General features: G+C 50.4%; 1 protein-coding gene across 1 annotated transcript in view; it reads left to right on the top strand.

Moving 5' to 3' along the window:
- LOC129845257 (exocyst complex component 4-like) overlaps positions 1-26323 on the top strand; it is a 104496-nt gene that overhangs the window by 5700 nt on the left and 72473 nt on the right. Inside the window, exons 3-6 of the mRNA XM_055913130.1 lie at positions 1794-1988; positions 13984-14177; positions 16563-16672; positions 23037-23283. Coding sequence (XP_055769105.1) covers positions 1794-1988; positions 13984-14177; positions 16563-16672; positions 23037-23283 — 746 coding nt within the window. The remainder of the gene's footprint in view (positions 1-1793; positions 1989-13983; positions 14178-16562; positions 16673-23036; positions 23284-26323) is intronic.

Below are 26323 nucleotides of genomic sequence, written 5' to 3'. Positions count from 1 at the left end.
TGGTGGCTGGTATAAGGGGCTTTGGTGACAAAACGGATGGCACTGTGATAGACTGCATCCAGTTTTCTGAGTAGAGTGTTGGAGGCTATTTTGTAAATGACATCGCCGAAGTCAAGGATCAGTAGGATAGTCAGTTTTACGAGGGTATGTTTGGCAGCATGAGTGAAGGATACTTTGTTGCGAAATAGGAAGCCGATTCTAGATTTAATTTTGGATTGGAGATGCTTAATATGAGTCTGGAAGGAGAGTTTACAGTCTAGCCAGACACCTAGGTATTTGTAGTTGTCCACATATTCTAAGTCAGAATCGTCCAGTAGTGATGCTAGTCGGGCGGGCGGGTGCGGGCAGCGAACGGTTGAAAAGCATGCATTTTTGTTTTTACAAGCGTTTAAGAGCAGTTGGAGGCCACGGAAGGAGTGTTGTATGGCATTGCAGCTCGTTTGGAGGTTAGTTAACACAGTGTCCAAAGAAAGGCCAGATGTATACAGAATGGTGTCATCTGCGTAGAACACCATCCCAACCGTGAAGCACGGGGGTGGCAGCATCATGTTGTGGGGGGTGCTTTGCTGCAGGAGGGATTGGTGCACTTCACAAAATAGATGGCATCATGAGGCTGGAAAATTATGTGGATATATTGAGGCAACATCTCAAGACATCAGTCAGGAAGTTAAAGCTTGGTCGCAAATGGGTCTTCCAAATGGACAATGACCCCAAGCATACTTCCAAAGTTGTGGCACAATGGCTTAAGGACAACAACGTCAAGGTATTAGAGTGGCCATCACAAAGCCCTGACCTCAATCCTATAGACAATTTGTGGGCGGAACTGAAAATACCTGACTTAGTTACACCTGCTCTGTCAGGAGGAATGGGCCAAAATTCACCCAACTTGTTGTGGAAGGCCTCCAAAAACGTTTGACCCAAGTTAAACAATTTAAAGGCAATGCTACCAAATACTAATTGAGTGTATGTAAAGTTCTGACCCACTGGGAATGTGATGAAAGAAATAGAAGCTGAAAAAATAATTTTCTCTACTATTATTCTGACATTTCACATTCTTAAAATAAAGTGGTGATCTTAACTGACCTAAGGCACGGATTTTTGACTAGGATTAAATGTCAGGAATTGTGAAAAACTGAGTTTTTAAATGTATTTGGCTAAGCTGTATGTAAACTTCTGACTTCAACTGTATGTGATACTGTTACAAAGAGAACCTAGAAAGGTTTCTTAAGACTTGTGTGTAATGGTGCTTTTGTGCCACATTAAGTGCCCAATGATTCAGGCAGGATACTGAGCTTTGAAACTGAAAAGAGAGTGTTCATGTGTCCCTGAAACTATTCAGAACGTTCCAGATAGAAATGTCATGAATAGAGCTGACATAACTCCCTATTCTACCTGACAAATTATCACGTCTGTTCTGCGCAGTACATTTCTATCTGAACATTAAAAAAGCTTGCCTCTCTTGTCTCTGAACGAACCCATGGGTCGTATTCATTAGGGCACACAACAGAAAACGTTTAAAAACTCTTTGCAGCAGAGATGAAACAGAGTGTTTCTTATTGAATACTAGTCCCTCCCTGCTTCAGTCAACTTTATTTAGTTTGGTGCCTAATGAACACAACCCTGGTGCCTCACCTGTCTGACCCTGGGAGTGGGGTTGATTCATTAGCGCACACCGAAGCAAAACGTTTTACAACAGTCCAAGTACACTGTCCCTGTTTCAGTCCATTTTTTTCAGTGTTTCGCCTGATGAACACCCTGGTGTCTGACCTGTGTGATGGCCCATTGTATCCCAGGTGAAGGAGAACCTGCTGTCCTGTAAGATGCTGCTCCACTGCAAGAGGGATGAACTGAGGAAGCTGTGGATCGAAGGCATCGAGCACAAACACGTCCTCAACCTGCTGGACGAGATTGAGAGTATCAAGCAGGTCCCACAGAGACTGGAGGCCTGCATGGCCAGCAAGCACTACTTGCATGCCACCGACATGCTGGTAAGAGTGAGTGAGTACGTATGCATGTGGAGGTGGGGTGGGGTGGTAGGTGAGGATGTGGTAAGGTTTGTATGAAAGTGTGTTAAGTTTGATGTTTGGGGCCATGGTGGGGCGTGCGTGCGAGAGAATGGGATTCGTATGATTAACACCGGGATATGGCAATCCAGACATCCAGCTAGATTTTGAATTCCCGACGTTGACCTGACACTTGACTATCATATTACATGATTGCTGTCCTCCTTGGCTACAGAAATGGACTGGCATTTCAGCTAATTGGCTGGACTCTCAGTTTTCTTCCATTTGGTGCCTAATGAACACGACCCAATTGTTCATCTCCCTTCCAGCCGGTAAGCTTCATCAAAGCGGCCCAGGGGCCACCACAGGCGTGTGGGTTGACTTTGATGTGTGTTTTGTGGCGCGCTCTGCGGGGGCCAAAGCACTAAATGGCTGGTACAACTCTGTGGTCTCTCCTTTCCCTTCTTCCTCCGCTCACTCCTACACTCTTCTTTCAAAGTCAGGTAATTAAGGCCTAGTCAGTTCATCTCTACTCCAGAACGGGCAGATTTGAGAGGGAGGACGAGGGATGTCTGGCCCCCTGAGGCCCCTGAAGACCTTCTGTCTCTTTGTCTCCCAGTTTCGGTCCTTTGTGGGGGCCGCAAACCTAAAATCTACATTAAAGCACTTTTTACATGGTGTGGTGAAGTTGGTGACACTATTTAGGAAAATCACTCACATCTGAGCTAAATATATGAACTGTTATGTATGTAGTGGTTCTTCCTTTAAACGTTCTGATCTTTATGCCACGACCGTTTGTGCTAGATGGTGGCAGATTGTGGTAAACTGCGTCATTCTGTCATTGCACCACACTATCACAAGAGTTAGAACGCTGATCTATCGCTCGTCTAAACTGTGGCACAAATTGACTGTCTTTTCCTAAATTAATGGAGGTGTGAATGTTTCAGTCCGAGAGGTTCTGGCTCTAGAGTCCTGCATCAGGCGGGTGGTCCTGGAGTTGAGAGAGAACTTGGGTAAATACAATGGCGCAATCACACTTGACATGTAGACTGACGATTTAAAAAAAATTGGCACAGTGGGCTTTTGGTTTCTTTCCCTCTAAAAACAGAAATAAATCATTCTAAATAACAAATGGTCTTTTACCACAGTGTGAAAGAGTGATAGTCCCTCTATAGAATGTGAGTTTGTGAAACACGGAGTCCGTCTTTGCTAATGTGAAGAAGAAACTGAATGAAAGAGAGTCCAGCGAAGATTTGTATTTTTTATTTTTTTATTTATCTGTTATTTTACCAGGTAAGTTGACTGAGGACATGTTCTCATTTACAGCAACGAACTGGGGAATAGTTACAAGGGAGAGGAGTGGGATGAAATAGGGAGTTGCCCATATTTTCAAGACCTGAGCTACTTCATTTATTTATGAAATATACTTGTTTATTTAGGCAATTGAATATATTAGTTTAGACTTGGCCTATTTAGTAGGATTTCTTCAAATTGCTGTGCAGGAAAAAGATGTCACCCACCGTGCCTGGTCGCAGGCTAACAGCTGGCTTCTCTCTGAAACCACACATCCATCTGAAGGTGACACTGTATCCATCTGAAGGTGACACTGTATCCACCGTGCCTGGTCTCAGGCTAACAGCTGGCTTCTCTCTGAAACCACACATCCATCTGAAGGTGACACTGTATCCACCGTGCCTGGTCTCAGGCTAACAGCTGGCTTCTCTCTGAAACCACACGTCCATCTGAAGGTGACACTGTATCCACCGTGCCTGGTCGCAGGCTAACAGCTGGCTTCTCTCTGAAACCACACGTCCATCTGAAGGTGACACTGTATCCACCGTGCCTGGTCGCAGGCTAACAGCTGGCTTCTCTCTGAAACCACACATCCATCTGAAGGTGACACTGTATCCATCTGAAGGTGACACTGTATCCACCGTGCCTGGTCTCAGGCTAACAGCTGGCTTCTCTCTGAAACCACACGTCCATCTGAAGGTGACACTGTATCCGCCGTGCCTGGTCGCAGGCTAACAGCTGGCTTCTCTCTGAAACCACACGTCCATCTGAAGGTGACACTGTATCCACCGTGCCTGGTCGCTGGCTAACAGCTGGCTTCTCTCTGAAACCACACGTCCATCTGAAGGTGACACTGTATCCACCGTGCCTGGTCGCAGGCTAACAGCTGGCTTCTCTCTGAAACCACACGTCCATCTGAAGGTGACACTGTATCCACCGTGCCTGGTCGCAGGCTAACAGCTGGCTTCTCTCTGAAACCACACATCCATCTGAAGGTGACACTGTATCCATCTGAAGGTGACACTGTATCCACCGTGCCTGGTCTCAGGCTAACAGCTGGCTTCTCTCTGAAACCACACATCCATCTGAAGGTGACACTGTATCCACCGTGCCTGGTCGCAGGCTAACAGCTGGCTTCTCTCTGAAACCAGACATCCATCTGAAGGTGACACCGTATCCACCGTGCCTGGTCGCAGGCTAACAGCTGGCTTCTCTCTGAAACCACACATCCATCTGAAGGTGACACTGTATCCACCGTGCCTGGTCGCAGGCTAACAGCTGGCTTCTCTCTGAAACCACACGTCCATCTGAAGGTGACACTGTATCCACCGTGCCTGGTCGCAGGCTAACAGCTGGCTTCTCTCTGAAACCACACATCCATCTGAAGGTGACACTGTATCCACCGTGCCTGGTCGCAGGCTAACAGCTGGCTTCTCTCTGAAACCACACATCCATCTGAAGGTGACACTGTATCCACCGTGCCAGGTCGCAGGATAACAGCTGGCTTCTCTCTGAAACCACACGTCCATCTGAAGGTGACGCTTTATCCTTTGGAACCACACAATTACCAGGTGGACAGTAGGCCTCTTGAAGCGATAGAAGAAATCAACAAGATCCGCAAGTATTCTTTCACAATAGCTGCCAGCTGATTTTTGTTTTTGTTGCCTGATGCAGGACTCTAGTCCCGGAGAGAGACTGACTGAAACATTCACACCTTCATTCATTTACAAAAGGATAGTCTAATTGCTCGGCTATGTGTGAAAAATCCCCCAATTTGTGCCACAGTTTTAATTACTGATAGTTGCTGTAGTCATTCAGAGTTGAGTCCTATTGTAAAGTGTAGCCTAATGGCCAAAAAGGGGCAAACTTGCAATGTATTCCATGTTTAAGTACTCTTAAGTTTTACATTTCTAACGCCATTTCAAAGAATAAGAAATAATGTGTCTTATAATATAACTTATTTTGAACGAAAGCCAGGAATGAGTGAGTCACTCAGCCCAATGCTGTTCCTGCTTCTGTTGCCTATTTGAGTATTTATTTAATATCCTACGGATTCTGTGAACACCAAACCTCATGCAACCGCAAAATGCCGGATAAAACAATTTCACAAATCTTTGCTGTGGGAGTGACAAAATGTATTACAATTGCATTTAAATGAACTGAATGATGAGGATGAAGAAGAAGAGAGTGATTGAATTTAAAACAATAGTGTAAGAATTGCTCTTCCTCTGTCTCGTGCGCACACTAAAAAAAGACGCCATTTTGTTTCTAGTTTGTTAGAAGAAGACCATGTAACACGCACATAGACACATATTATTTGTTCATCAACATCTTTATTATGCTTTTGTGAATAAAATAATGATAAAAAGACTCTTTCAAAATACAGATGTTTATTTCAACTACATCTCAGCTACATTTTAGTTGCACTTCCCCCCAGCTCCATAACCATGGGTAAACCTTGCTGAGAAGATCAATGTATTGTTGTATCGTCAGTTTCTTAACAAAAAAAGGTTTAACATATTTTGAATGAATTCCTGAATTCAATTGCTTTAGCCGACATTTTGCAGTTTATTTATTGTTTAATTATTCAAGTCTCTTTTTTTGTTGGAATAGAAACACACTTCTCTGTGCTGGAGATCTTTTTAAGAATACAAAAGAAGCCAGCCACCCTTGATGGGCTATCAGACAGGACAATAGACTCTTGCCGAGTTTAGAGACTTTAAATGTTTGCGAGGCATGTCACTACTCCCATCTCTTTGCATAGCCCACCAAATGCACTGTTTTCTAACCACTTCTGGATGGACCCATAACGAATTACTATGAGAATAAGTATCACTGAATTACATAAATATTAGAATAAAGTAGGCTAATGAAGGTGACAAATTGTTGCTTACTGAAACACCCAAAGTCATCCAATTGTTATAATAGTATTTGAAGCAATTGCCTACCTGCGTGTGGTCAACTATTTCAGCAAGTATGGGGACTGGTCTTGATAAATCAATCAGATTTTTATTTTCACTTAATCTCCGTTTGGATATTGGTCAGCCTACAATTAGGGTGTGGAAATGTTAGAATTATTTTGCTCTCAACTCGCAATCACTTAGTAGCCTAGGCCTACTCCCGACCTGTCACGTTGTACAGCGCCATATTTTCCTAACAGAAACGTTAGAACCTAAGGCCTACATAGGCTACTAATAATACATTTTTAATACAATTTCTAAAAGTATAAACTGCACAATAAGTACTATAATTTAAAATTAAATTATAGTACTTATTGTGCAGTTTATACTTTTAGAAGTTTTATAAAAAATTTATTATTAGTAGCCTATCAATCCCATATAGTCTGTTCTAACAAAAAAAACGTTAAAGTCTCTAGTACAGCTATATTAAAAACAGTCAGATGCATAGGGGCAGCAGGTGGTTAGAGCGTTGGACCGGTAACCGAAAGGAGCTGACGAGGTAAAAATCTGTCATTCTGCCTCTGAGCAAGGCAGTTAACCCACTGTTCCCCGGGTGCCGAAGACGTTGTTTGAGTATGGCAGCCCCCCACACGTTTCTGATTCTGAGGGGTTGGGTTAAATGCAGAAGACACATTTCAGTTGAATACATTCAATTGGACAACTGACTAGGTATCCCCCTTTCCCATTCGTGAATTCAATCACATTAGCCGACATGTTGCGGTTTATTCATTGTTTCATTATTCAAGGCACCCTTTATTTCGTTTTATATCTAAAATGCTTGACTGTATTTAAAGACATGGACGACTTGAATGATTGATTGATATACTGTATCCTTTATGCCAAAAAGTAAGTTACGCTAAACCAGCTACAGTAAACAGGACTATTAGGCCTACAGCGCCATGTCATTTCAATAACTTACCTTCTCAAAGACGCCCTCTGGTGGTCAAACTAGTGTTATTGGCAACAAAATAACATTATGTCATGCACTCTAATGTGCCATACAATTACGCAGCACACTGCAAGCTGTGCTGCAGTATGATGCAACTTTTAAAGGAAGAACCACTGCAGTGGGAGGCTTGGCGGTATACTCGGGTATTTGGAAAAAGCCACAGGTGGTTTTTCAATACCGTCAAAACAAGTTTTTTAAAAGTTTATTCTTTTACATTATGAAGCTTACCGTAGTTCCCCAGAACAGTTGAGCCAGTCTCTTGTTTGTAACAGCACAACAGGAGAAAACAGGAGCTGGTCAGTCCATAGCAGCACATCAGGAGCTGGTCAGTCCATAGCAGCACATCAGGAGCTGGTCAGTCCATAGCAGCACAACAGGAGCTGTCCCTGTGCTTCAGACTAGTGTTTTTTGCTCTCCCCTCTGCTCCGTGTTCACATGCTGCTCTCCCCTCTGCTCCGTGTTCACATGCTGCTCTTCCCTCTGCTCCATGTTCACATGCTGCTCTCCCCTCTGCTCCGTGTTCACATGCTGCTCTCCCCTCTGCTCCGTGTTCACATGCTGCTCTTCCCTCTGCTCCGTGTTCACATGCTGCTCTCCCCTCTGCTCCGTGTTCACATGCTGCTCTCCCCTCTGCTCCGTGTTCACATGCTGCTCTCCCCTCTGCTCCGTGTTCACATGCTGCTCTCCCCTCTGCTCCGTGTTCACATGCTGCTCTCCCCTCTGCTCCGTGTTCACATGCTGCTCTCCCCTCTGCTCCGTGTTCACATGCTGCTCTCCCCTCTGCTCCGTGTTCACATGCTGCTCTCCCCTCTGCTCCGTGTTCACATGCTGCTCTTCCCTCTGCTCCGTGTTCACATGCTGCTCTCCCCTCTGCTCCGTGTTCACATGCTGCTCTTCCCTCTGCTCCGTGTTCACATGCTGCTCTTCCCTCTGCTCCGTGTTCACATGCTGCTCTTCCCTCTGCTCCGTGTTCACATGCTGCTCTTCCCTCTGCTCCGTGTTCACATGCTGCTCTTCCCTCTGCTCCGTGTTCACATGCTGCTCTCCCCTCTGCTCCGTGTTCACATGCTGCTCTTCCCTCTGCTCCGTGTTCACATGCTGCTCTTCCCTCTGCTCCGTATTCACATGCTGCTCTCCCCTCTGAAAAACATGCATCACTACTTTGTTTATTTGCACTTGCTCTCATTCACTTTCGCCTGTAAATGTCCACACTCACTGAAAGGACATTCGGTAGCAACTAGCTATGCTTGTATAACTTCATGCGCTGGATTTGCCTGTCTGCAATTAGTTTATGTACATTTTCGCTTGTTAGCATTTAGCTAACATCTTCTATACGAGTTCGCTATTACTTGTGCAATTTTTATTTGTATTCTGGGAAAGCAATGTTTTTGTGTGTTTTTAGCGCCCCCTTGTGTGCTATTCCAGTTTCCCCCGGAAATCCCTGCATGAACAAATAGGCTGGTGGGTGGAGCTATAGAAGGACAGGCTCATTGTAATGGCTAGAATGGAATAAAAATGGAACGTATCAAACATATGGAAACCACATGTTTGACTCCATTCTAGCCATTACAATGAGCCGGCCTTCTACAGCTCCTCCCACCAGCCTCCACTGGCCCAAGCCTCTGTAATGGTGTGGAGTCCTTGCTCTCACATATCCAACTGTGTTAGATCAGTGACCTCCAGGAAAGAAGGATGGATTTATAACAGTATTGGAACTGGGCCACTGTACTCTATGCAAGAAGGATCCTATCTTGTTTGATAGGTGCTAGACTAGAGCTGATGTTGACCCTAACTCAAGTTGAAGCTGTCCCTGGAACAGTCTGGAGGCTAATCTAAGGAAACTCAGTGAGTCAGGTCTGTGCCTCATTACATTGCTTTCACAGAAGACTGTCAGTGTCCATTTCAAGCTAGGTGTTTCAATTTGCCTCTCAGTAGGAGAGAGGCTGCAACAGTTATCTCTCTGTCTGTCTCTCTCCTTTTTATTGGTTAACTCTTTGTTTTGCTCTCCCTTTCCACCGTCTCAGATCTCCCTCTCTTCCTATCACTCCCCCCTCTCTCAGCTCTCTCCTCTCTCTGTCAGCTCTCTCAGCTCTCTCCTCTCTCTCTCTCAGCTCTCTCCCCCCTCTCTCAGCTCTCTCCCCCCTCTCTCAGCTCTCTCCTCTCTCTCTCAGCTCTCTCCTCTCTCTGTCAGCTCTCTCAGCTCTCTCCTCTCTCTCTCTCAGCTCTCTCCCCCCTCTCTCAGCTCTCTCCCCCCTCTCTCAGCTCTCTCCTCTCTCTCTCAGCTCTCTCCTCTCTCTCTCAGCTCTCTCAGCTCTCTCCTCTCTCTCTCTCTCAGCTCTCTCCTCTCTCTCTCTCAGCTCTCCCCCCTCTCTCAGCTCTCCCCCCTTTCTCAGCTCTCTCCCCCCCCTCTCAGCTCTCTCCCCCCCTCTCTCAGCTCTCTCCCCCCTCTCTCAGCTCTCTCCCCCCTCTCTCAGCTCCCCCCCCCCTCTCTCAGCTCTCTCCCCCCTCTCTCAGCTCTCCCCCCCTCTCAGCTCTCTCCCCCCTCTCTCAGCTCTCTCCTCTCACTCTCAGCTCTCTCAGCTCTCTCCTCTCTCTCAGCTCTCCTCTCACTCTCCTCTCTCTCTCAGCTCTCTCCTCTCTCTCTCAGCTCTCTCCTCTCACTCTCCTCTCACTCTCAGCTCTCTCAGCTCTCTCCTCTCTCTCTCAGCTCTCTCCTCTCACTCTCCTCTCTCTCTCAGCTCTCTCCTCGCTCTCTCCTCGCTCTCTCAGCTCTCTCTCAGCTCTCTCCTCTCTCGTCTCTCTCAGCTCTCCTCTCTCTCTCAGCTCTCTCCTCTCTCTCCGGTCTGTTGTAAATCCATCCTTTCTCTGTCAATCCTGTGAGACTCCCTGATGTGTTCATTCCAGACATGCTGTCACTCATTACCCTGCTCATCTGTCAGATTAGCGTCTCCCTCACTTTCACACTCTCCTTCCATCCCCTCCTCCTCTAGCCCTCCCTCAGCTCTCTCTCTGTCTTCTCTCTCTCTCTCTGCTTGACTATTAGTATTCCCACTGCTCTCTTTCTGCCTCAGCTGAATGGCAGTGTTACAAGACCCCATGGGGTTAGTGAGGGACAGGACTGGTTCACTTTCCAAAAAAAGTCTCTCTTCTCCACTCCTGTCCTACACACACACACACACACACACACACACACACACACACACCGTCTGAGCCCAGTGTGCACCAGAGAGGCCAGTGACGGGCTGTCACATGTTCCCCATCTATCCACCCCCTCCTGTGTGTCCCCCTCTTCTCCCTCTTCCCTCTCTCCCCATCCTGCTAACTCTCAGGAAGCCTCGTATAGTTGATTAGCTTGACAGCCCGGGCTCCCTAACGATGTTAACCAGCCTTCTTCTGTCATCCCGGCCCACTGGTAATGAGTCACACACACGCACACTCAAGGACACACACACAAGGCATACACACATGCACGCACTTGTGGACTGTTGACACACACGTACTTATAGACATACACTCAGACGCATACACATTGGTCACACCCACTCAGTTAGTTACAGTATATGCACACACACACACACACGCACACACACACGTACACCTACACCACACAGTGAGGAACACAGAGGCATGCAGCGTTATTCTATTAAGCTGACGGGGGCTGATCATGCACAGCATTAGCACATCTTTTGGCTAATGCTGCACTGATTTGCATCAACACATACTTGACCTATGTCCCTCCCTTCCTTTCCTCCTGTCCGTCCCGCCCGGTGATACACACACAGTCTGTGATGGCTCTCTGGAGCGCTATCATCCAGCCATTAACCCACTCTAATAAAAAACACTCATTTACCACCATGAAGATTTATTAAATATAAACACGCCATAACCACAATGCTAATGAAAACTGAGACGGGAGGAGGGAGGGAGAGATCGAGAGAGGGACAGACGGACAGAGAGAGAGAGGGACGGACGGACGGACAGAGAGAGAGAGAGGGACGGACGGACAGAGAGAGGGACGGACGGACGGACAGAGAGAGGGACGGACGGACAGAGAGAGGGACGGACGGACGGACGGACAGAGAGAGGGACGGACGGACGGACGGACAGAGAGAGGGACGGACGGACGGACGGACAGAGAGAGGGACGGACGGACAGAGAGAGGGACGGACGGACGGACGGACAGAGAGAGGGACGGACGGACGGACGGACAGAGAGAGGGACGGACGGACAGAGAGAGGGACGGACGGACGGACAGAGAGAGGGAGGGACGGACGGACGGACAGAGAGAGGGACGGACGGACGGACAGAGAGAGGGACGGACGGACGGACAGAGAGAGGGACGGACGGACGGACAGAGAGAGAGAGGGACGGACGGACAGAGAGAGAGAGGGACGGACGGACGGACAGAGAGAGGGACGGACGGACGGACAGAGAGAGGGACGGACGGACGGACGGACAGAGAGAGGGACGGACGGACAGAGAGAGGGACGGACGGACGGACGGACAGAGAGAGGGACGGCCGGACAGAGAGAGGGACGGACGGCCGGACAGAGAGAGGGATGGACGGCCGGACAGAGAGAGGGACGGACAGAGAGAGGGACGGACAGAGAGAGGGACGGACAGAGAGAGGGACGGACAGAGAGAGGGACGGACAGAGAGAGGGACGGACAGAGAGAGGGACGGACAGAGAGAGGGACGGACAGAGAGAGGGACGGACAGAGAGAGGGACGGACAGAGAGAGGGACGGACAGAGAGAGGGACGGACAGAGAGAGGGACGGACAGAGAGAGGGACGGACAGAGAGAGGGACGGATAAAGAGAGGGACGGACGGACGGACGGACAGAGAGAGAGAGGGACGGACGGACGGACGGACAGAGAGAGAGAGGGACGGACGGACGGACAGAGAGAGAGAGAGAGAGAGAGGGACGGACGGACGGACAGAGAGAGAGAGGGACGGACGGACGGACGGACAGAGAGAGGGACGGACGGACGGACGGACAGAGAGAGGGACGGACGGACGGACGGACAGAGAGAGGGACGGACGGACGGACGGACAGAGAGAGGGACGGACGGACAGAGAGAGGGACGGACGGACAGAGAGAGGGACGGACGGACAGAGAGAGGGACGGACGGACAGAGAGAGGGACGGACGGACAGAGAGAGGGACGGACGGACAGAGAGAGGGACGGACGGACAGAGAGAGGGACGGACGGACAGAGAGAGGGACGGACGGACAGAGAGAGGGACGGACGGACAGAGAGAGGGACGGACGGACAGAGAGAGGGACGGACGGACAGAGAGAGGGACGGACGGACAGAGAGAGGGACGGACGGACAGAGAGAGGGACGGACGGACAGAGAGAGGGACGGACGGACAGAGAGAGGGACGGACAGAGAGAGACGGACGGAGGGACGGACAGAGAGAGGGACGGACGGACGGAGGGACGGACGGAGAGAGGGACGGACGGACGGAGGGACGGACGGAGAGAGGGACGGACGGAGGGACGGACGGAGAGAGGGACGGACGGACGGACGGACGGAGAGAGGGACGGACGGACGGACGGAGAGAGGGACGGACGGACGGACGGAGAGAGGGACGGACGGACGGACGGAGAGAGGGACGGACGGACGGACGGAGAGAGGGACGGACGGACGGACGGAGAGAGGGACGGACGGACGGACGGAGGGACGGACGGACGGCCGGACGGAGAGAGGGACGGACGGACGGCCGGACGGAGAGAGGGACGGACGGACGGCCGGACGGAGAGAGGGACGGACGGACGGCCGGACGGAGAGAGGGACGGACGGACGGCCGGACGGAGAGAGGGACGGACGGACGGCCGGACGGAGAGAGGGACGGACGGACGGCCGGACGGAGAGAGGGACGGACGGACGGCCGGACGGAGAGAGGGACGGACGGACGGCCGGACGGAGAGAGGGACGGACGGACGGACGGAGAGAGGGACGGACGGACGGAGAGAGGGACGGACGGACGGACGGAGAGAGGGACGGACGGACGGCCGGAGAGAGGGACGGACGGACGGCCGGACGGAGAGAGGGACGGACGGCCGGACGGAGAGAGGGACGGACGGACGGCCGGACGGAGAGAGGGACGGACGGACGGCCGGACGGAGAGAGGGACGGACGGACGGCCGGACGGAGAGAGGGACGGACGGACGGCCGGACGGAGAGAAGGACGGACAGAGGGATGGACGGACGGAGAGAGAGGGACGGACGGAGAGAGGGAGGGAGGGAGAGAAAGCCAAATGACTACAATGTAAAACATGTAGAACGTTCTACATACAGCAGCAGTGTTAACACAGAGGATTCACTGTAGTTACATTGGTGGTGTTGGTGGTGTATTATTTGTCTGTCTAGTAACCGGTCTAACAACCCGTCTGACAACCTGTGAGGTGTAATGTGTGAACAGACATGGTTCAGATTTACAGTTCAAATAAACTTTCTCTAAATACTCCATTATTAAGTCCATTAGGTGCCAATTAAACTAGCCAATTATATCCACATCTTGTTTATAACTGTGAAGATTTAGATTCATTATTGATTACGTTTGAAACAGTTTTCCATGGCGTGCCCTAATAAACATGTCCCTGTGGTCCTCATCAAAGTACTGTATTCTGAAGTGTTGCCAGGTGTATTCAGATACACAGTGAGTACTAGTGGATAATATACCAGGTACCTGGAGCTGTGTTCAGGTCTCCCCTACATTCCAAGGTGTATAGATCTATTCAGGTGTGTCTCCTGTGGTCCCCCTCGTGCAGGTGTCAGCGGTGGAGTCTCTGGAGGGCCCCCTGCTGCAGGTGGAGGGTCTGGGGGACCTGCGTCTGGAGCTCCACAGTAAGAAGCTCAACATCCACGTGGTCCTCATCGACGAGCTGCACCGGCACCTCTACATCAAGTCTACCAGCCGCCTGGGGACCAAGAACAAGGACAAGAACCAGGGACGCCATGGCGGGTGAGTGGCCTGGGGGCGGGGAGAGAGGGTGGGAGGGGGGCGGAGGTGTGAGTTGTTAGGAACACGCTGTGAGGTCAGGGAGATCAGAGTGGGGGTCAATCCCACTTCAAGTGCAGTCAACAGAGGGAATGTCATGTTCATCATTTGCAGTATTCTAGAATAGTAGGGCAAGAACTCAAACACCAGATCTCAGTAGAGATTGGAAGTAGTCTTTCACTTCAAAATAAAAGCTTTGGGAGTCTGAAGTGTGTGGGTGTTCACTCTGCGTTGGAAGTAAATGTATAATTGGGGGAAAACTAGTTGAAATCATTAAATGAAATACCATAACATGAGACAAGTCAGTGTTGAACCTCCACTCCTCTAATCCCACACAGCACAGTTCCACGCTACACATGTTGTCTCTCAGTGTTTACATTAGCTAGTCTAAACTTCTAGTGACACCGTCCCCGTCTCACCACTTAGTGCAAACACATCTGATTCATTCATGAGGGACCAGAGATGACGCGCTGTAGAATGATAATGTGGGTTTTGGTTTGTCGACGACCGCGTCATAACCCACATTAGCATCGGGAGGATTATCATACCAACACCACCGGGGTGTCCCAAATGGCACCCTATTCCCTACTTAGTGCACTACTTTAAAAAGTAATACACTGTGTAGTGCACTATGCAGGTGCCATTTGGGACATGTTAGAACGCTGTGTGGAGAGACGGCTGCCACCTGCATGCTGATTCTAAACCAAGATGCAGCATCACAACACATTAGGCTGATGCAGGTCACCCACCTCTCCAGCAATGAAGCCTGTTGTTTTGATGGTTGTTAATTCATGCTAGGTGTGTGTGTGTGTGTGTGTGTGTGTGTGTGTGTAGTGTCTTTATTGGCGTGTGTGTGATTGGTGTCTTTTTCTCTGTGTGTGTGATTGTTGTGTGTACAGCAGTGTGGTGTCTGTGCTGTGACGTACTGTAGAGTGATGTATTAGTTGGGGTTTTAGAGTGACAGGTTAAAGCTCCTGTATAATGGAGGTTTGGTAAGAACAACCCACCTCCACTCAACACTCACTAAGCAGGGCTCCACTCAACACTGTGTGGAGGTACAGGTCAGGGCTCCACTCAACACTGTGTGGAGGTACAGGTCAGGGCTCCACTCAACACTGTGTGAAGGTACAGGTCAGGGCTCCACTCAACACTGTGTGGAGGTACAGGTCAGGGCTACACTCAACACTGTGTGGAGGTACAGGTCAGGGCTCCACTCAACACTGTGTGAAGGTAGAGGTCAGGGCTACACTCAACACTGTGTGGAGGTAGAGGTCAGGGCTACACTCAACACTGTGTGGAGGTAGAGGTCAGGGCTACACTCAACACTGTGTGGAGGTACAGGTCAGGGCTACACTCAACACTATGTGGAGGTAGAGGTCAGGGCTACACTCAACACTGTGTGGAGGTACAGGTCAGGGCTCCACTCAACACTGTGTGGAGGTACAGGTCAGGGCTACACTCAACACTGTGTGGAGGTACAGGTCAGGGCTCCACTCAACACTGTGTGGAGGTACAGGTCAGGGCTCCACTCAACACTGTGTGGAGGTACAGGTCAGGGCTACACTCAACACTGTGTGGGGGTACAGGGCTCCACTCAACACTGTGTGGAGGTACAGGGCTACACTCAACACTGTGTGGAGGTACAGGTCAGGGCTCCACTCAACACTATGTGGAGGTAGAGGTCAGGGCTCCACTCAACACTGTGTGGAGGTACAGGTCAGGGCTCCACTCAACACTGTGTGGAGGTAGAGGTCAGGGCTCCACTCAACACTGTGTGGAGGTACAGGTCAGGGCTCCACTCAACACTGTGTGGAGGTACAGGTCAGGGCTCCACTCAACACTGTGTGGAGGTAAAGGGCTCCACTCAACACTGTGTGGAGGTACAGGTCAGGGCTACACTCAACACTGTGTGGAGGTACAGGTCAGGGCTCCACTCAACACTGTGTGGAGGTACAGGTCAGGGCTCCACTCAACACTGTGTGGAGGTACAGGTCAGGGCTCCACTCAACACTGTGTGGAGGTACAGGTCAGGGCTCCACTCAACACTGTGTGGAGGTAGGTACATGTCTGACTCTGTTCATCCAGGTTGTTAACAGGTTCATTATAAAGTTCTGCTTGTCTCTCAGGTGAATATAGTCATTGTGGGTAGCAGGGTTGGGCTCAGTTTAAATTGAAGCCAGACAATTCAGGAAGTGATTTTAATTTAACATTTTGAAATAAGTAGCTTTTACTTTTCAGTTTAGTGAGAAGTCATTGAAAATAAATGCAATTTTTTTTTGATTTATTGAATTTGTAACGAGGATGATGGTGATGACGGTGACTGATGATGCTCTTCTCAACTCTCCCCAGCTCTACAACCAAAGACACGTCCCCTCTGCCCCAGCTGGACGTCAGCAGCCTGTCCACCCCTCGCAAGCTGATGGACTCCTCCCAGTTCAGCACCCCAGGGACCACCAGCAGTAAGTAGCCTTGGTAGTCCAACACACATCCATTATGCACGGCTGCTTGGCTGAATACAGCAGTACTAAATGAGGGTATGCACACTATACCAACCTAATAAAGGAATGTTTTGGTGCAATTGATTGTGCTGGCCTTACTTCATTACCACCAGTAGAATGGCTTTAGGAATACTACTGGATGAGAGAGGAAGAGGGGGGTCATGGAGGGGGTGGGAGACGAGGAAGAGACGGGGACAGAGAGAGGAAGGGACGGGGACAGAGAGAGGAAGGGATGGGGACAGAGAGAGGAAGGGACGGGGACAGAGAGAGGAAGGGACGGGGACAGCGAGAGGAAGGGACGGGGACAGCGAGAGGAAGGGACGGGGACAGCGAGAGGAAGGGACGGGGACAGAGAGAGGAAGGGACGGGGACAGCGAGAGGAAGGGACGGGGACAGAGAGAGGAAGGGACGGGGACAGAGAGAGGAAGGGACGGGGACAGAGAGAGGAAGGGACGGGGACAGCGAGAGGAAGGGACGGGGACAGCGAGAGGAAGGGACGGGGACAGAGAGAGGAAGGGACGGGGACAGAGAGAGGAAGGGACGGGGACAGCGAGAGGAAGGGACGGGGACAGCGAGAGGAAGGGACGGGGACAGCGAGAGGAAGGGACGGGGACAGCGAGAGGAAGGGACGGGGGCAGCGAGAGGAAGGGACGGGGACAGCGAGAGGAAGGGACGGGGACAGCGAGAGGAAGGGACGGGGACAGCGAGAGGAAGGGACGGGGACAGCGAGAGGAAGGGACGGGGACAGCGAGAGGAAGGGACGGGGACAGCGAGAGGAAGGGACGGGGACAGCGAGAGGAAGGGACGGGGACAGCGAGAGGAAGGGACGGGGACAGCGAGAGGAAGGGACGGGGACAGCGAGAGGAAGGGACGGGGACAGCGAGAGGAAGGGACGGGGACAGCGAGAGGAAGGGACGGGGACAGCGAGAGGAAGGGACGGGGACAGCGAGAGGAAGGGACGGGGACAGCGAGAGAAAGGGACGGGGACAGCGAGAGAAAGGGACGGGGACAGCGAGAGAAAGGGACAGCGAGAGAAAGGGACGGGGACAGCGAGAGAAAGGGACGGGGACAGCGAGAGAAAGGGACGGGGACAGCGAGAGAGGAAGGGACGGGGACAGCGAGAGAGGAAGGGACGGGGACAGCGAGAGAGGAAGGGACGGGGACAGCGAGAGAGGAAGGGACGGGGACAGCGAGAGAGGAAGGGACGGGGACAGCGAGAGAGGAAGGGACGGGGACAGCGAGAGAGGAAGGGACGGGGACAGCGAGAGAGGAAGGGACGGGGACAGCGAGAGAGGAAGGGACGGGGACAGCGAGAGAGGAAGGGACGGGGACAGCGAGAGAGGAAGGGACGGGGACAGAGAGAGGAAGGGACGGGGACAGAGAGAGGAAGGGACGGGGACAGAGAGAGGAAGGGACGGGGACAGAGAGAGGAAGGGACGGGGACAGAGAGAGGAAGGGACGGGGACAGCGAGAGGTGGGAAAGGATAGAGAGCCAGTGAGATAATGTGGGGAAGAAACTGGAGAGAACTGGATATTGAGTGGAAAAGAGAAAGGGAGAGGAGATGGATAGATAGAAAAGAGAACATGGTGTAGATGGAGAGAGAGACTGTGGAGACTTGATGAGAACTATTGGAACATAGTTGTCTCCTGGATAGCACAGTGGTAGAGTTGTCAGGTTAGTGTTCTACCGTAGTTCCACTGCCGATGCTCCTAGTGATAATGAAATCATTAGCAGGGATCTGTACTGCTGCAGTTACTACATCCATTAGCATGTCATTAGGGGTGTGTACCAGAGAACGCTACAGGCGCAACACACCTCAAACATAACACTGTCTCTGACACACACTCCACTGATGGCATTTACATGCCAGCGAGCACTTGCACACACACACACAGAAGCACTAAAGCACGCACGCTGACACACACACACCTTCTCCCTGCTTCCATCTATGCCTCGTATTTCCTCCCCCTTGCAGCACAGTACATACATCACGGGATTATTAGGCCATTATCATAATAGTACATACTGTACATCACAACATTATTAGTCCATTATCATAATAGTACATACATCACAACATTAGAGCATTATCATACTAGTGCATACATCACAACATTATTAGGGCATTATCAAACTAGTACGTGCACCACAGCATTATCAGGGCCTTATCATACTAGTATGTGCATCACAGCATTATCAGGGTATTATCATACTAGTACGTGCACCACAGCATTATCGGGGTATTATCATACTCTTGCATATATCACAGCATTATCGGGGTATTATCATACTCTTGCATATATCACAGCATTATCAGTCCATACTGGTGCATACGTCACAGCGTTATTAGGGCATTATCATAACAGTACATGAATCACATCATTATTAGGGCATTATCATACTCGTTCATACGTTTTCATAACATCATAATCAGCTGCCACCCCATATCTCCCATTAGTCACCATGTATTCCTGTCAGCACAGTGGGGTGGATAACATTCATTATGCTCATAAGCCACAGAGGAACAGTTACCTCTGGTAATACAGCGTCTACAAGGGAGTTTGTTATAGTGTGTTGATGACATTCCCTGGTTGTGGAGTTTGTTATAGTGTGTTGATAACATTCCCTGGTTGTGGAGTTTGTTATAGTGTGTTGATGACATTCCCTGGTTGTGGAGTTTGTTATAGTGTGTTGATGACATTCCCAGGTTGTGGAGTTTGTTATAGTGTGTTGATGACATTCCCTGGTTGTGGAGTTTGTTATAGTGTGTTGATAACATTCCCTGGTTGTGGAGTTTGTTATAGTGTGTTGATAACATTCCCTGGTTGTGGAGTTTGTTATAGTGTGTTGATAACATTCCCTGGTTGTGGAGTTTGTTATAGTGTGTTGATAACATTCCCTGGTTGTGGAGTTTGTTATAGTGTGTTGATGACATTCCCTGGTTGTGGAGTTTGTTATAGTGTGTTGATAACATTCCCTGGTTGTGGAGTTTGTTATAGTGTGTTGATGACATTCCCTGGTTGTGGAGTTTGTTATAGTGTGTTGATGACATTCCCTGGTTGTGGAGTTTGTTATAGTGTGTTGATGACATTCCCTGGTTGTGGAGTTTGTTATAGTGTGTTGATGACATTCCCTGGTTGTGGAGTTTGTTATAGTGTGTTGATCTAGGTAATCTAGGTAATCTAGGTAATCTAGGTAATCTCTCTCTCTCTTTCTCTCTCTCTCTCTAACTTTCTCCCACTTTCTCCCAGCCCTACCCTACCTACCCACTCAACCCATCCTAACACGTTTGTTTGAATGCAAGCCTGAACCCTCCTTCCCTGTCAGGTCAGGTGTGCCCCGGTACCTGGTCAGTTAGACACCCTACTGCTAGCTACAGGTGTACTGTGTCTGTTACAGCTCCATAGCCCCTCCTCCGTACCTATGCCATTACCAGACCCCCACTCTTCCTCGCCCCTCTAACCTCTGTCCCTATGCCATTACCAGTCCCCCACTCTTCCTCTCCCCACTAACCTCTGTCCCTATGCCATTACCAGACCCCCACTCTTCCTCGCCCCTCTAACCTCTGTCCCTATGCCATTACCAGACCCCCACTCTTCCTCTCCCCACTAACCTCTATCCCTATGCCATTACCATGCCATTACCAGACCCCCACTCTTCCTCACCCCACTAACCTCTGTCCCTATGCCAATTACCAGACCCCCACTCTTCTTTGCCCCGCTAACCTCTGTCCCTATGCCATTACCAGACCCCCACTCTTCCTCGCCCCGCTAACCTCTGTCCCTATGCCATTACCAGACCCCCACTCTTCTTCGCCCCGCTAACCTCTGTCCCTATGCCATTAGCAGACCCCCACTCTTCTTCGCCCCACTAACCTCTATCCTTTTCCAGCCACACCCCCAATACAGTCGCAATGCCAGCCTTAGAAACGCCTAACCCCTCCCCATACCCCTGTCCTTCTGCCAATCTTCCCTCTACCAACCCCCTCTCTCTTCCTCTGAGCCTACCATCCCACTGATGACTCTCTCCCCTATAATTGCTGCTGTTTGTTCATGGAGTCAGTTGACTAACTCAGGTAGAGAGAGAAGCCGCTTAATTCACACCCAGGGCCTAAGTCATTTCCCTGCGCTAACTGCACTTTCCTCTCGCATTATTACGGCAAAACGCAAGCAATTAGCCGCCGCCGTGTGCTAAGTGCCATGTGCCGTGATGACGACAGCATAACTCTCCAGCTTTTGTCGACAACGCTGCTTCGTCTAATGGCCTCAGCGCACATCATTTAGTAGCTGGTAATTGTAGTGATTATGACGTGAAAAAACTACAGTCGCTGGCAGGAGAAATAAAGTCTATTAACGTCACATAAACATTAACTCTCTTAACGTACCCCACTTACAACGCTTTGAAGGGAAAACGGAGGCTGTATCATCAGACTAGAATTAAAATGTAGCCGTGCTGTTACTCTCAATTTAGCAAGCTAATGCAGCGAGGTCTGAGGGAGGGAGGGAGGGAGGGGGGGGTTGAGGTGCTGAACAGGGAGGTAAAGGTGAAGAAGTGTTGTGGGAAGGTTTTCATTTGATCCAAACACTCATAAGTTTGTGATGACGAGGAAGAGCTGAAAGCCTAGTGGTGAGATGTACGGGGTTGTTATGGTGATGATAATACTACTGTACAGTCGTGGACAAACGTTTTGAGAATGACACAAATATTAATTTCCACAAAGTTTGCTGCTTCAGTGTCTTTAGATATTTTTGTCAGATGTTACTATGGAATACTGAAGTATAATTACAAGCATTTGACAAGTGTCAAAGGCTTTTATTTACAATTACATTAAATTCTTTTTCAAGACCTCTGCAATCCACCCTGGCATGCTGTCAATTAACTTCTGGGCCACATCCTGACTAATGGCAGCCCATTCTTGCATAATCAATGCTTGAAGTTTGTCAGAATTTGTGTTTGTCCACCCGCCTCTTGAGGATTGACCACAGGTTCTCAATGGGATTAAGGTCTGGGGAGTTTCCTGGCCATGGACCCAAAATATCGATGTTTTGTTCCCCGAGCCACTTAGTTATCACTTTTGCCTGATGGCAAGGTGCTCCATCATGCTGGAAAAGGCATTGTTCGTCACCAAACTGTTCCTGGATGGTTGGGAGAAGTTGCTCTCGGAGGATGTGTTGGTACCATTCTTTATTCATGGCTGTGGTCTTAGGCAAAATTGTGAGCGAGCTCACTCCCTTGGCTGAGAAGCAACCCCACACATGAATGTTCTCAGGATGCTTTACTGTTGCCATGACACAGGACTGATGGTAGCGCTCACCTTGTCTTCTCCGGACAAGCTTTTTTCCGTATGCCCCAAACAATCGGAAATGTGATTCATCAGAGAAAATCTTGTCTCTATCTTGTCTCATCGCTACAACTCCCGTATGGGCTCGGGAGAGACTAAGGTCGAAAGCCATGCGTCCTCCGAAACACAACCCAACCAAGCCGCACTGCTTCTTAACACAGTGTGCATCCAACCCAGAAGCCAGCCGCAACTATGTGTCGGAGGAAACACCGTGCGTGCACTGCGCCCGGCCCGCCACAGGAATCGCTGGTGCGCGATGAGACAAGGATATCCCTACCGGCCAAACCCTCCCTAACCCGGACGACGCTAGGCCAATTGTGCGTCGCCCCACGGACCTCCCGGTCGCGGCCGGCTGCGACAGAGCCTGGGCGCGAACCCAGAGTCTCTGGTGGCACAGCTAGCACTGCGATGCAGTGCCCTAGACCACTGCGCCACCCGGGAGGCCCTCTCCAGTCTGTTATTCGAACTCAATAAGCATGACAGGGTGATCTCCAGCCTTGTCCTCGTCAACACTCACACCTGTGTTAATGAGAGAATCACTGACATGATGTCAGCTGGTCCTTTTGTGGCAGGGCTGAAATGCAGTGGAAATATTTTTGGGGGATTCAGTTCATTTGCATGGCAAAGAGGGACTTTGCAATTCTTCTGATCACTCTTCATAACATTCTGGAGTATATGCAAATTGACATCATACAAACTGAGGCAGCAGACTTTGAACATTTTATATTTGTGTCATTCTCAAAACTTGTGGCCACGACTGTATAGCATTGAGAGGAAAGAGATGACAGTGGGGACTAGGATGATGTTGGTTACAACTATAACAACTCATTCTTTCATGTTTCATGAGTATGATGGCTTTCAAATAGTACCACATCCTGTAGCTCTACTATCTCTCTCTCCCTCTGTCACTTCCCATGTTTTCTATCTATCCATCTCTACTTCTCTCTCACTTCTCTCTCACTCCGTGTCACTCCCTCTTTCAGTGCGTGAGCTTCAGGCGCACCACGAGGCCCGCGAGGACCCTGACGTGCACCCGGAGGAGAACACCCAAGAGTTCATGGGCGTCCTCATCAAAGGCCTGGCCAAGCTCAAGAAGATCCCGGAGGCTATCAAGGCCATCATGGAGCGCCTGGAGCCTGAGCTGAAGCAGATACTGAAGAGATCCACTACCCAGATAGCTGATCACGCCTACCAGAGAGGAGAGAACCTAGCCACAGAGAGCCAGCCCAGGTAGGGAGGGCTGGAGGGAAGGCTGGAAGGTGGGATGGAGGGGTGCAGGTAGGGGTGGAGGGGGAGGGAAGGCGGGGTGCAGGTAGGGGTGGAGGTAGGGATAGAGGTAGGGGTGGGGGTGGAGGGAAGACGGGATGCAGGTAGGGGTGGAGGTGGAGGTAGGGATGGGGGTGGAGGGAAGGCGGGATGCAGGTAGGGGTGGAGGTAGGGATAGAGGTAGGGATGGGGGTGGAGGGAAGGCGGGATGCAGGTAGGGGTGGAGGTGTAGGGGTGGATGATGGGATAGCAGACCATGCCTACCAGAGAGGAGAGCCTGGCCACAGAGTGACAGCTCAGGTGAGGAAAGAGGGAGGGGGGGAAATGGGTTTGGTTATTCAGTGAGAAAAGGTGTAGGTGGAGCAGAAGAAATGATAAGGGGACGGGGTTTGGGGACATTGGCTCTGTTTGAAAATGTGAAAATGAAATGCATCTTTCCTTCCTTGAAGTGACCACTAATCTCACATGACTGGATAGGTGAGAGCTATGACGTGAAACCATAGATTTTTACCCATCCAATCATGTGGAATTTGTGATTTCTTCAAGGAGGGAAGGAAGGATATATTGTGGGTTTTCAAACAGGGCCTTTGGGTGTATAGTTTTGTCCAACTCACTGGCTAAGGTGAGGTAGGAACAGTGGAGGAGAGGTAAGAACAGTGGAGGAGAGTTACTGTATGTGTCTGAGGTGAGGTAGGCATGGGTTAGGTGAGGTACTGTATGTGTCTGAGGTGAGGTAGGAACAGGGGAGGTGTGGTACTGTATGTGTCTGAGGTAAGGTAGGAACAGGGGAGGTGAGGTACTGTATGTGTCTGAGGTGAGGTAGGAACAGTGGAGGTGAGGTACTGTATGTGTCTGAGGTGAGGTAGGAACAGTGGAGGTGAGGTACTGTATGTGTCTGAGGTGAGGTAGGAACAGGGGAGGTGAGGTACTGTATGTGTCTGAGGTGAGGTAGGAACAGTGGAGGAGAGGTACTGTATGTGTCTGAGGTGAGGTAAGAACAGTGGAGGTGAGGTACTGTATGTGTCTGAGGTGAGGTAGGAACAGTGGAGGAGAGGTACTGTATGTCTCTGAGGTAAGGTAGGAACAGGGGAGGAGAGGTACTGTATGTGTCTGAGGTGAGGTAGGAACAGTGGAGGAGAGGTACTGTATGTGTCTGAGGTGAGGTAGGAACAGTGGAGGAGAGGTACTGTATGTGTCTGAGGTGAGGTAGGAACAGTGGAGGAGAGGTACTGTATGTGTCTGAGGTGAGGTAGGAACAGGGGAGGTGAGGTACTGTATGTGTCTGAGGTGAGGTAAGAACAGGGGAGGTGAGGTACTGTATGTGTCTGAGGTGAGGTAGGAACAGTGGAGGAGAGGTACTGTATGTGTCTGAGGTGAGGTAGGAACAGTGGAGGTGAGGTACTGTATGTGTCTGAGGTGAGGTAGGAACAGTGGAGGAGAGGTACTGTATGTGTCTGAGGTGAGGTAGGAACATTGGAGGAGAGGTACTGTATGTGTCTGAGGTGAGGTAGGAACAGGGGAGGTGAGGTACTGTATGTGTCTGAGGTGAGGTAAGAACAGGGGAGGTGAGGTACTGTATGTGTCTGAGGTGAGGTAGGAACAGTGGAGGAGAGGTACTGTATGTGTCTGAGGTGAGGTAGGAACAGTGGAGGTGAGGTACTGTATGTGTCTGAGGTGAGGTAGGAACAGTGGAGGTGAGGTACTGTATGTGTCTGAGGTGAGGTAGGAACAGGGGAGGTGAGGTACTGTATGTGTCTGAGGTGAGGTAGGAACAGTGGAGGTGAGGTACTGTATGTCTGAGGTGAGGTAGGAACAGGGGAGGTGAGGTACTGTATGTCTCTGAGGTGAGGTAGGAACAGTGGAGGTGAGGTACTGTATGTGTCTGAGGTGAGGTAGGAACAGTGGAGGAGAGGTACTGTATGTGTCTGAGGTGAGGTAGGAACAGGGGAGGTGAGGTACTGTATGTGTCTGAGGTGAGGTAGGAACAGTGGAGGAGAGGTACTGTATGTGTCTGAGGTGAGGTAAGAACAGTGGAGGTGAGGTACTGTATGTGTCTGAGGTGAGGTAGGAACAGTGGAGGAGAGGTACTGTATGTCTCTGAGGTAAGGTAGGAACAGGGGAGGAGAGGTACTGTATGTGACTGAGGTGAGGTAGGAACAGGGGAGGTGAGGTACTGTATGTCTCTGAGGTGAGGTAGGAACAGGGGAGGTGAGGTACTGTATGTGTCTGAGGTGAGGTAGGAACAGGGGAGGTGAGGTACTGTATGTGTCTGAGGTGAGGTAAGAACAGGGGAGGTGAGGTACATCTCCTCAGCCTCCTCTCTTCTCCATCTCCTCAGCCTCCTCTGTTCTCCATCTCCTCAGCCTCCTCTGTTCTCCATCTCCTCAGCCTCTTCTGTTCTCCCTCTCCTCAGCCTCCTCTGTTCTCCCTCTCCTCAGTCTCCTCTGTTCTCCCTCTCCTCAGCCTCCTCTGTTCTCCCTCTCCTCAGCCTCCTCTGTTCTCCCTCTCCTCAGCCTCCTCTGTTCTCCCTCTCCTCAGCCTCCTCTGTTCTCCCTCTCCTCAGTCTCCTCTGTTCTCCCTCTCCTCAGTCTCCTCTGTTCTCCCTCTCTTCAGCCTCCTCTGTTCTCCCTCTCCTCAGTCTCCTCTGTTCTCAGCCTCCTCTGTTCTCCATCTCCTCAGCCTCCTCTGTTCTTCCTCTCCTCTCTTCTCCCTCTCCTCAGTCTCCTCAGCCTCCGCTGTTCTCCCTCTCCTCAGCCTCCTCTGTTCTCCCTCTCCTCAGTCTCTTCTGTTCTCCCTCTCCTCAGTCTCTTCTGTTCTCCCTCTCCTCAGTCTCTTCTGTTCTCCCTCTCCTCAGCCTCCTCTGTTCTCCCTCTCCTCAGTCTCTTCTGTTCTCCCTCTCCTCAGTCTCTTCTATTCTCCATCTCCTCAGTCTCTTCTGTTCTCCATCTCCTCAGTCTCTTCTGTTCTCCATCTCCTCAGTCTCTTCTGTTCTCCATCTCCTCAG

This window comes from Salvelinus fontinalis, unplaced genomic scaffold (assembly GCF_029448725.1).
Source record: "Salvelinus fontinalis isolate EN_2023a unplaced genomic scaffold, ASM2944872v1 scaffold_0257, whole genome shotgun sequence".
Taxonomy (NCBI): Eukaryota; Metazoa; Chordata; class Actinopteri; order Salmoniformes; family Salmonidae; genus Salvelinus; species Salvelinus fontinalis.
This window is presented reverse-complemented; position numbering and strand designations above follow the sequence as displayed.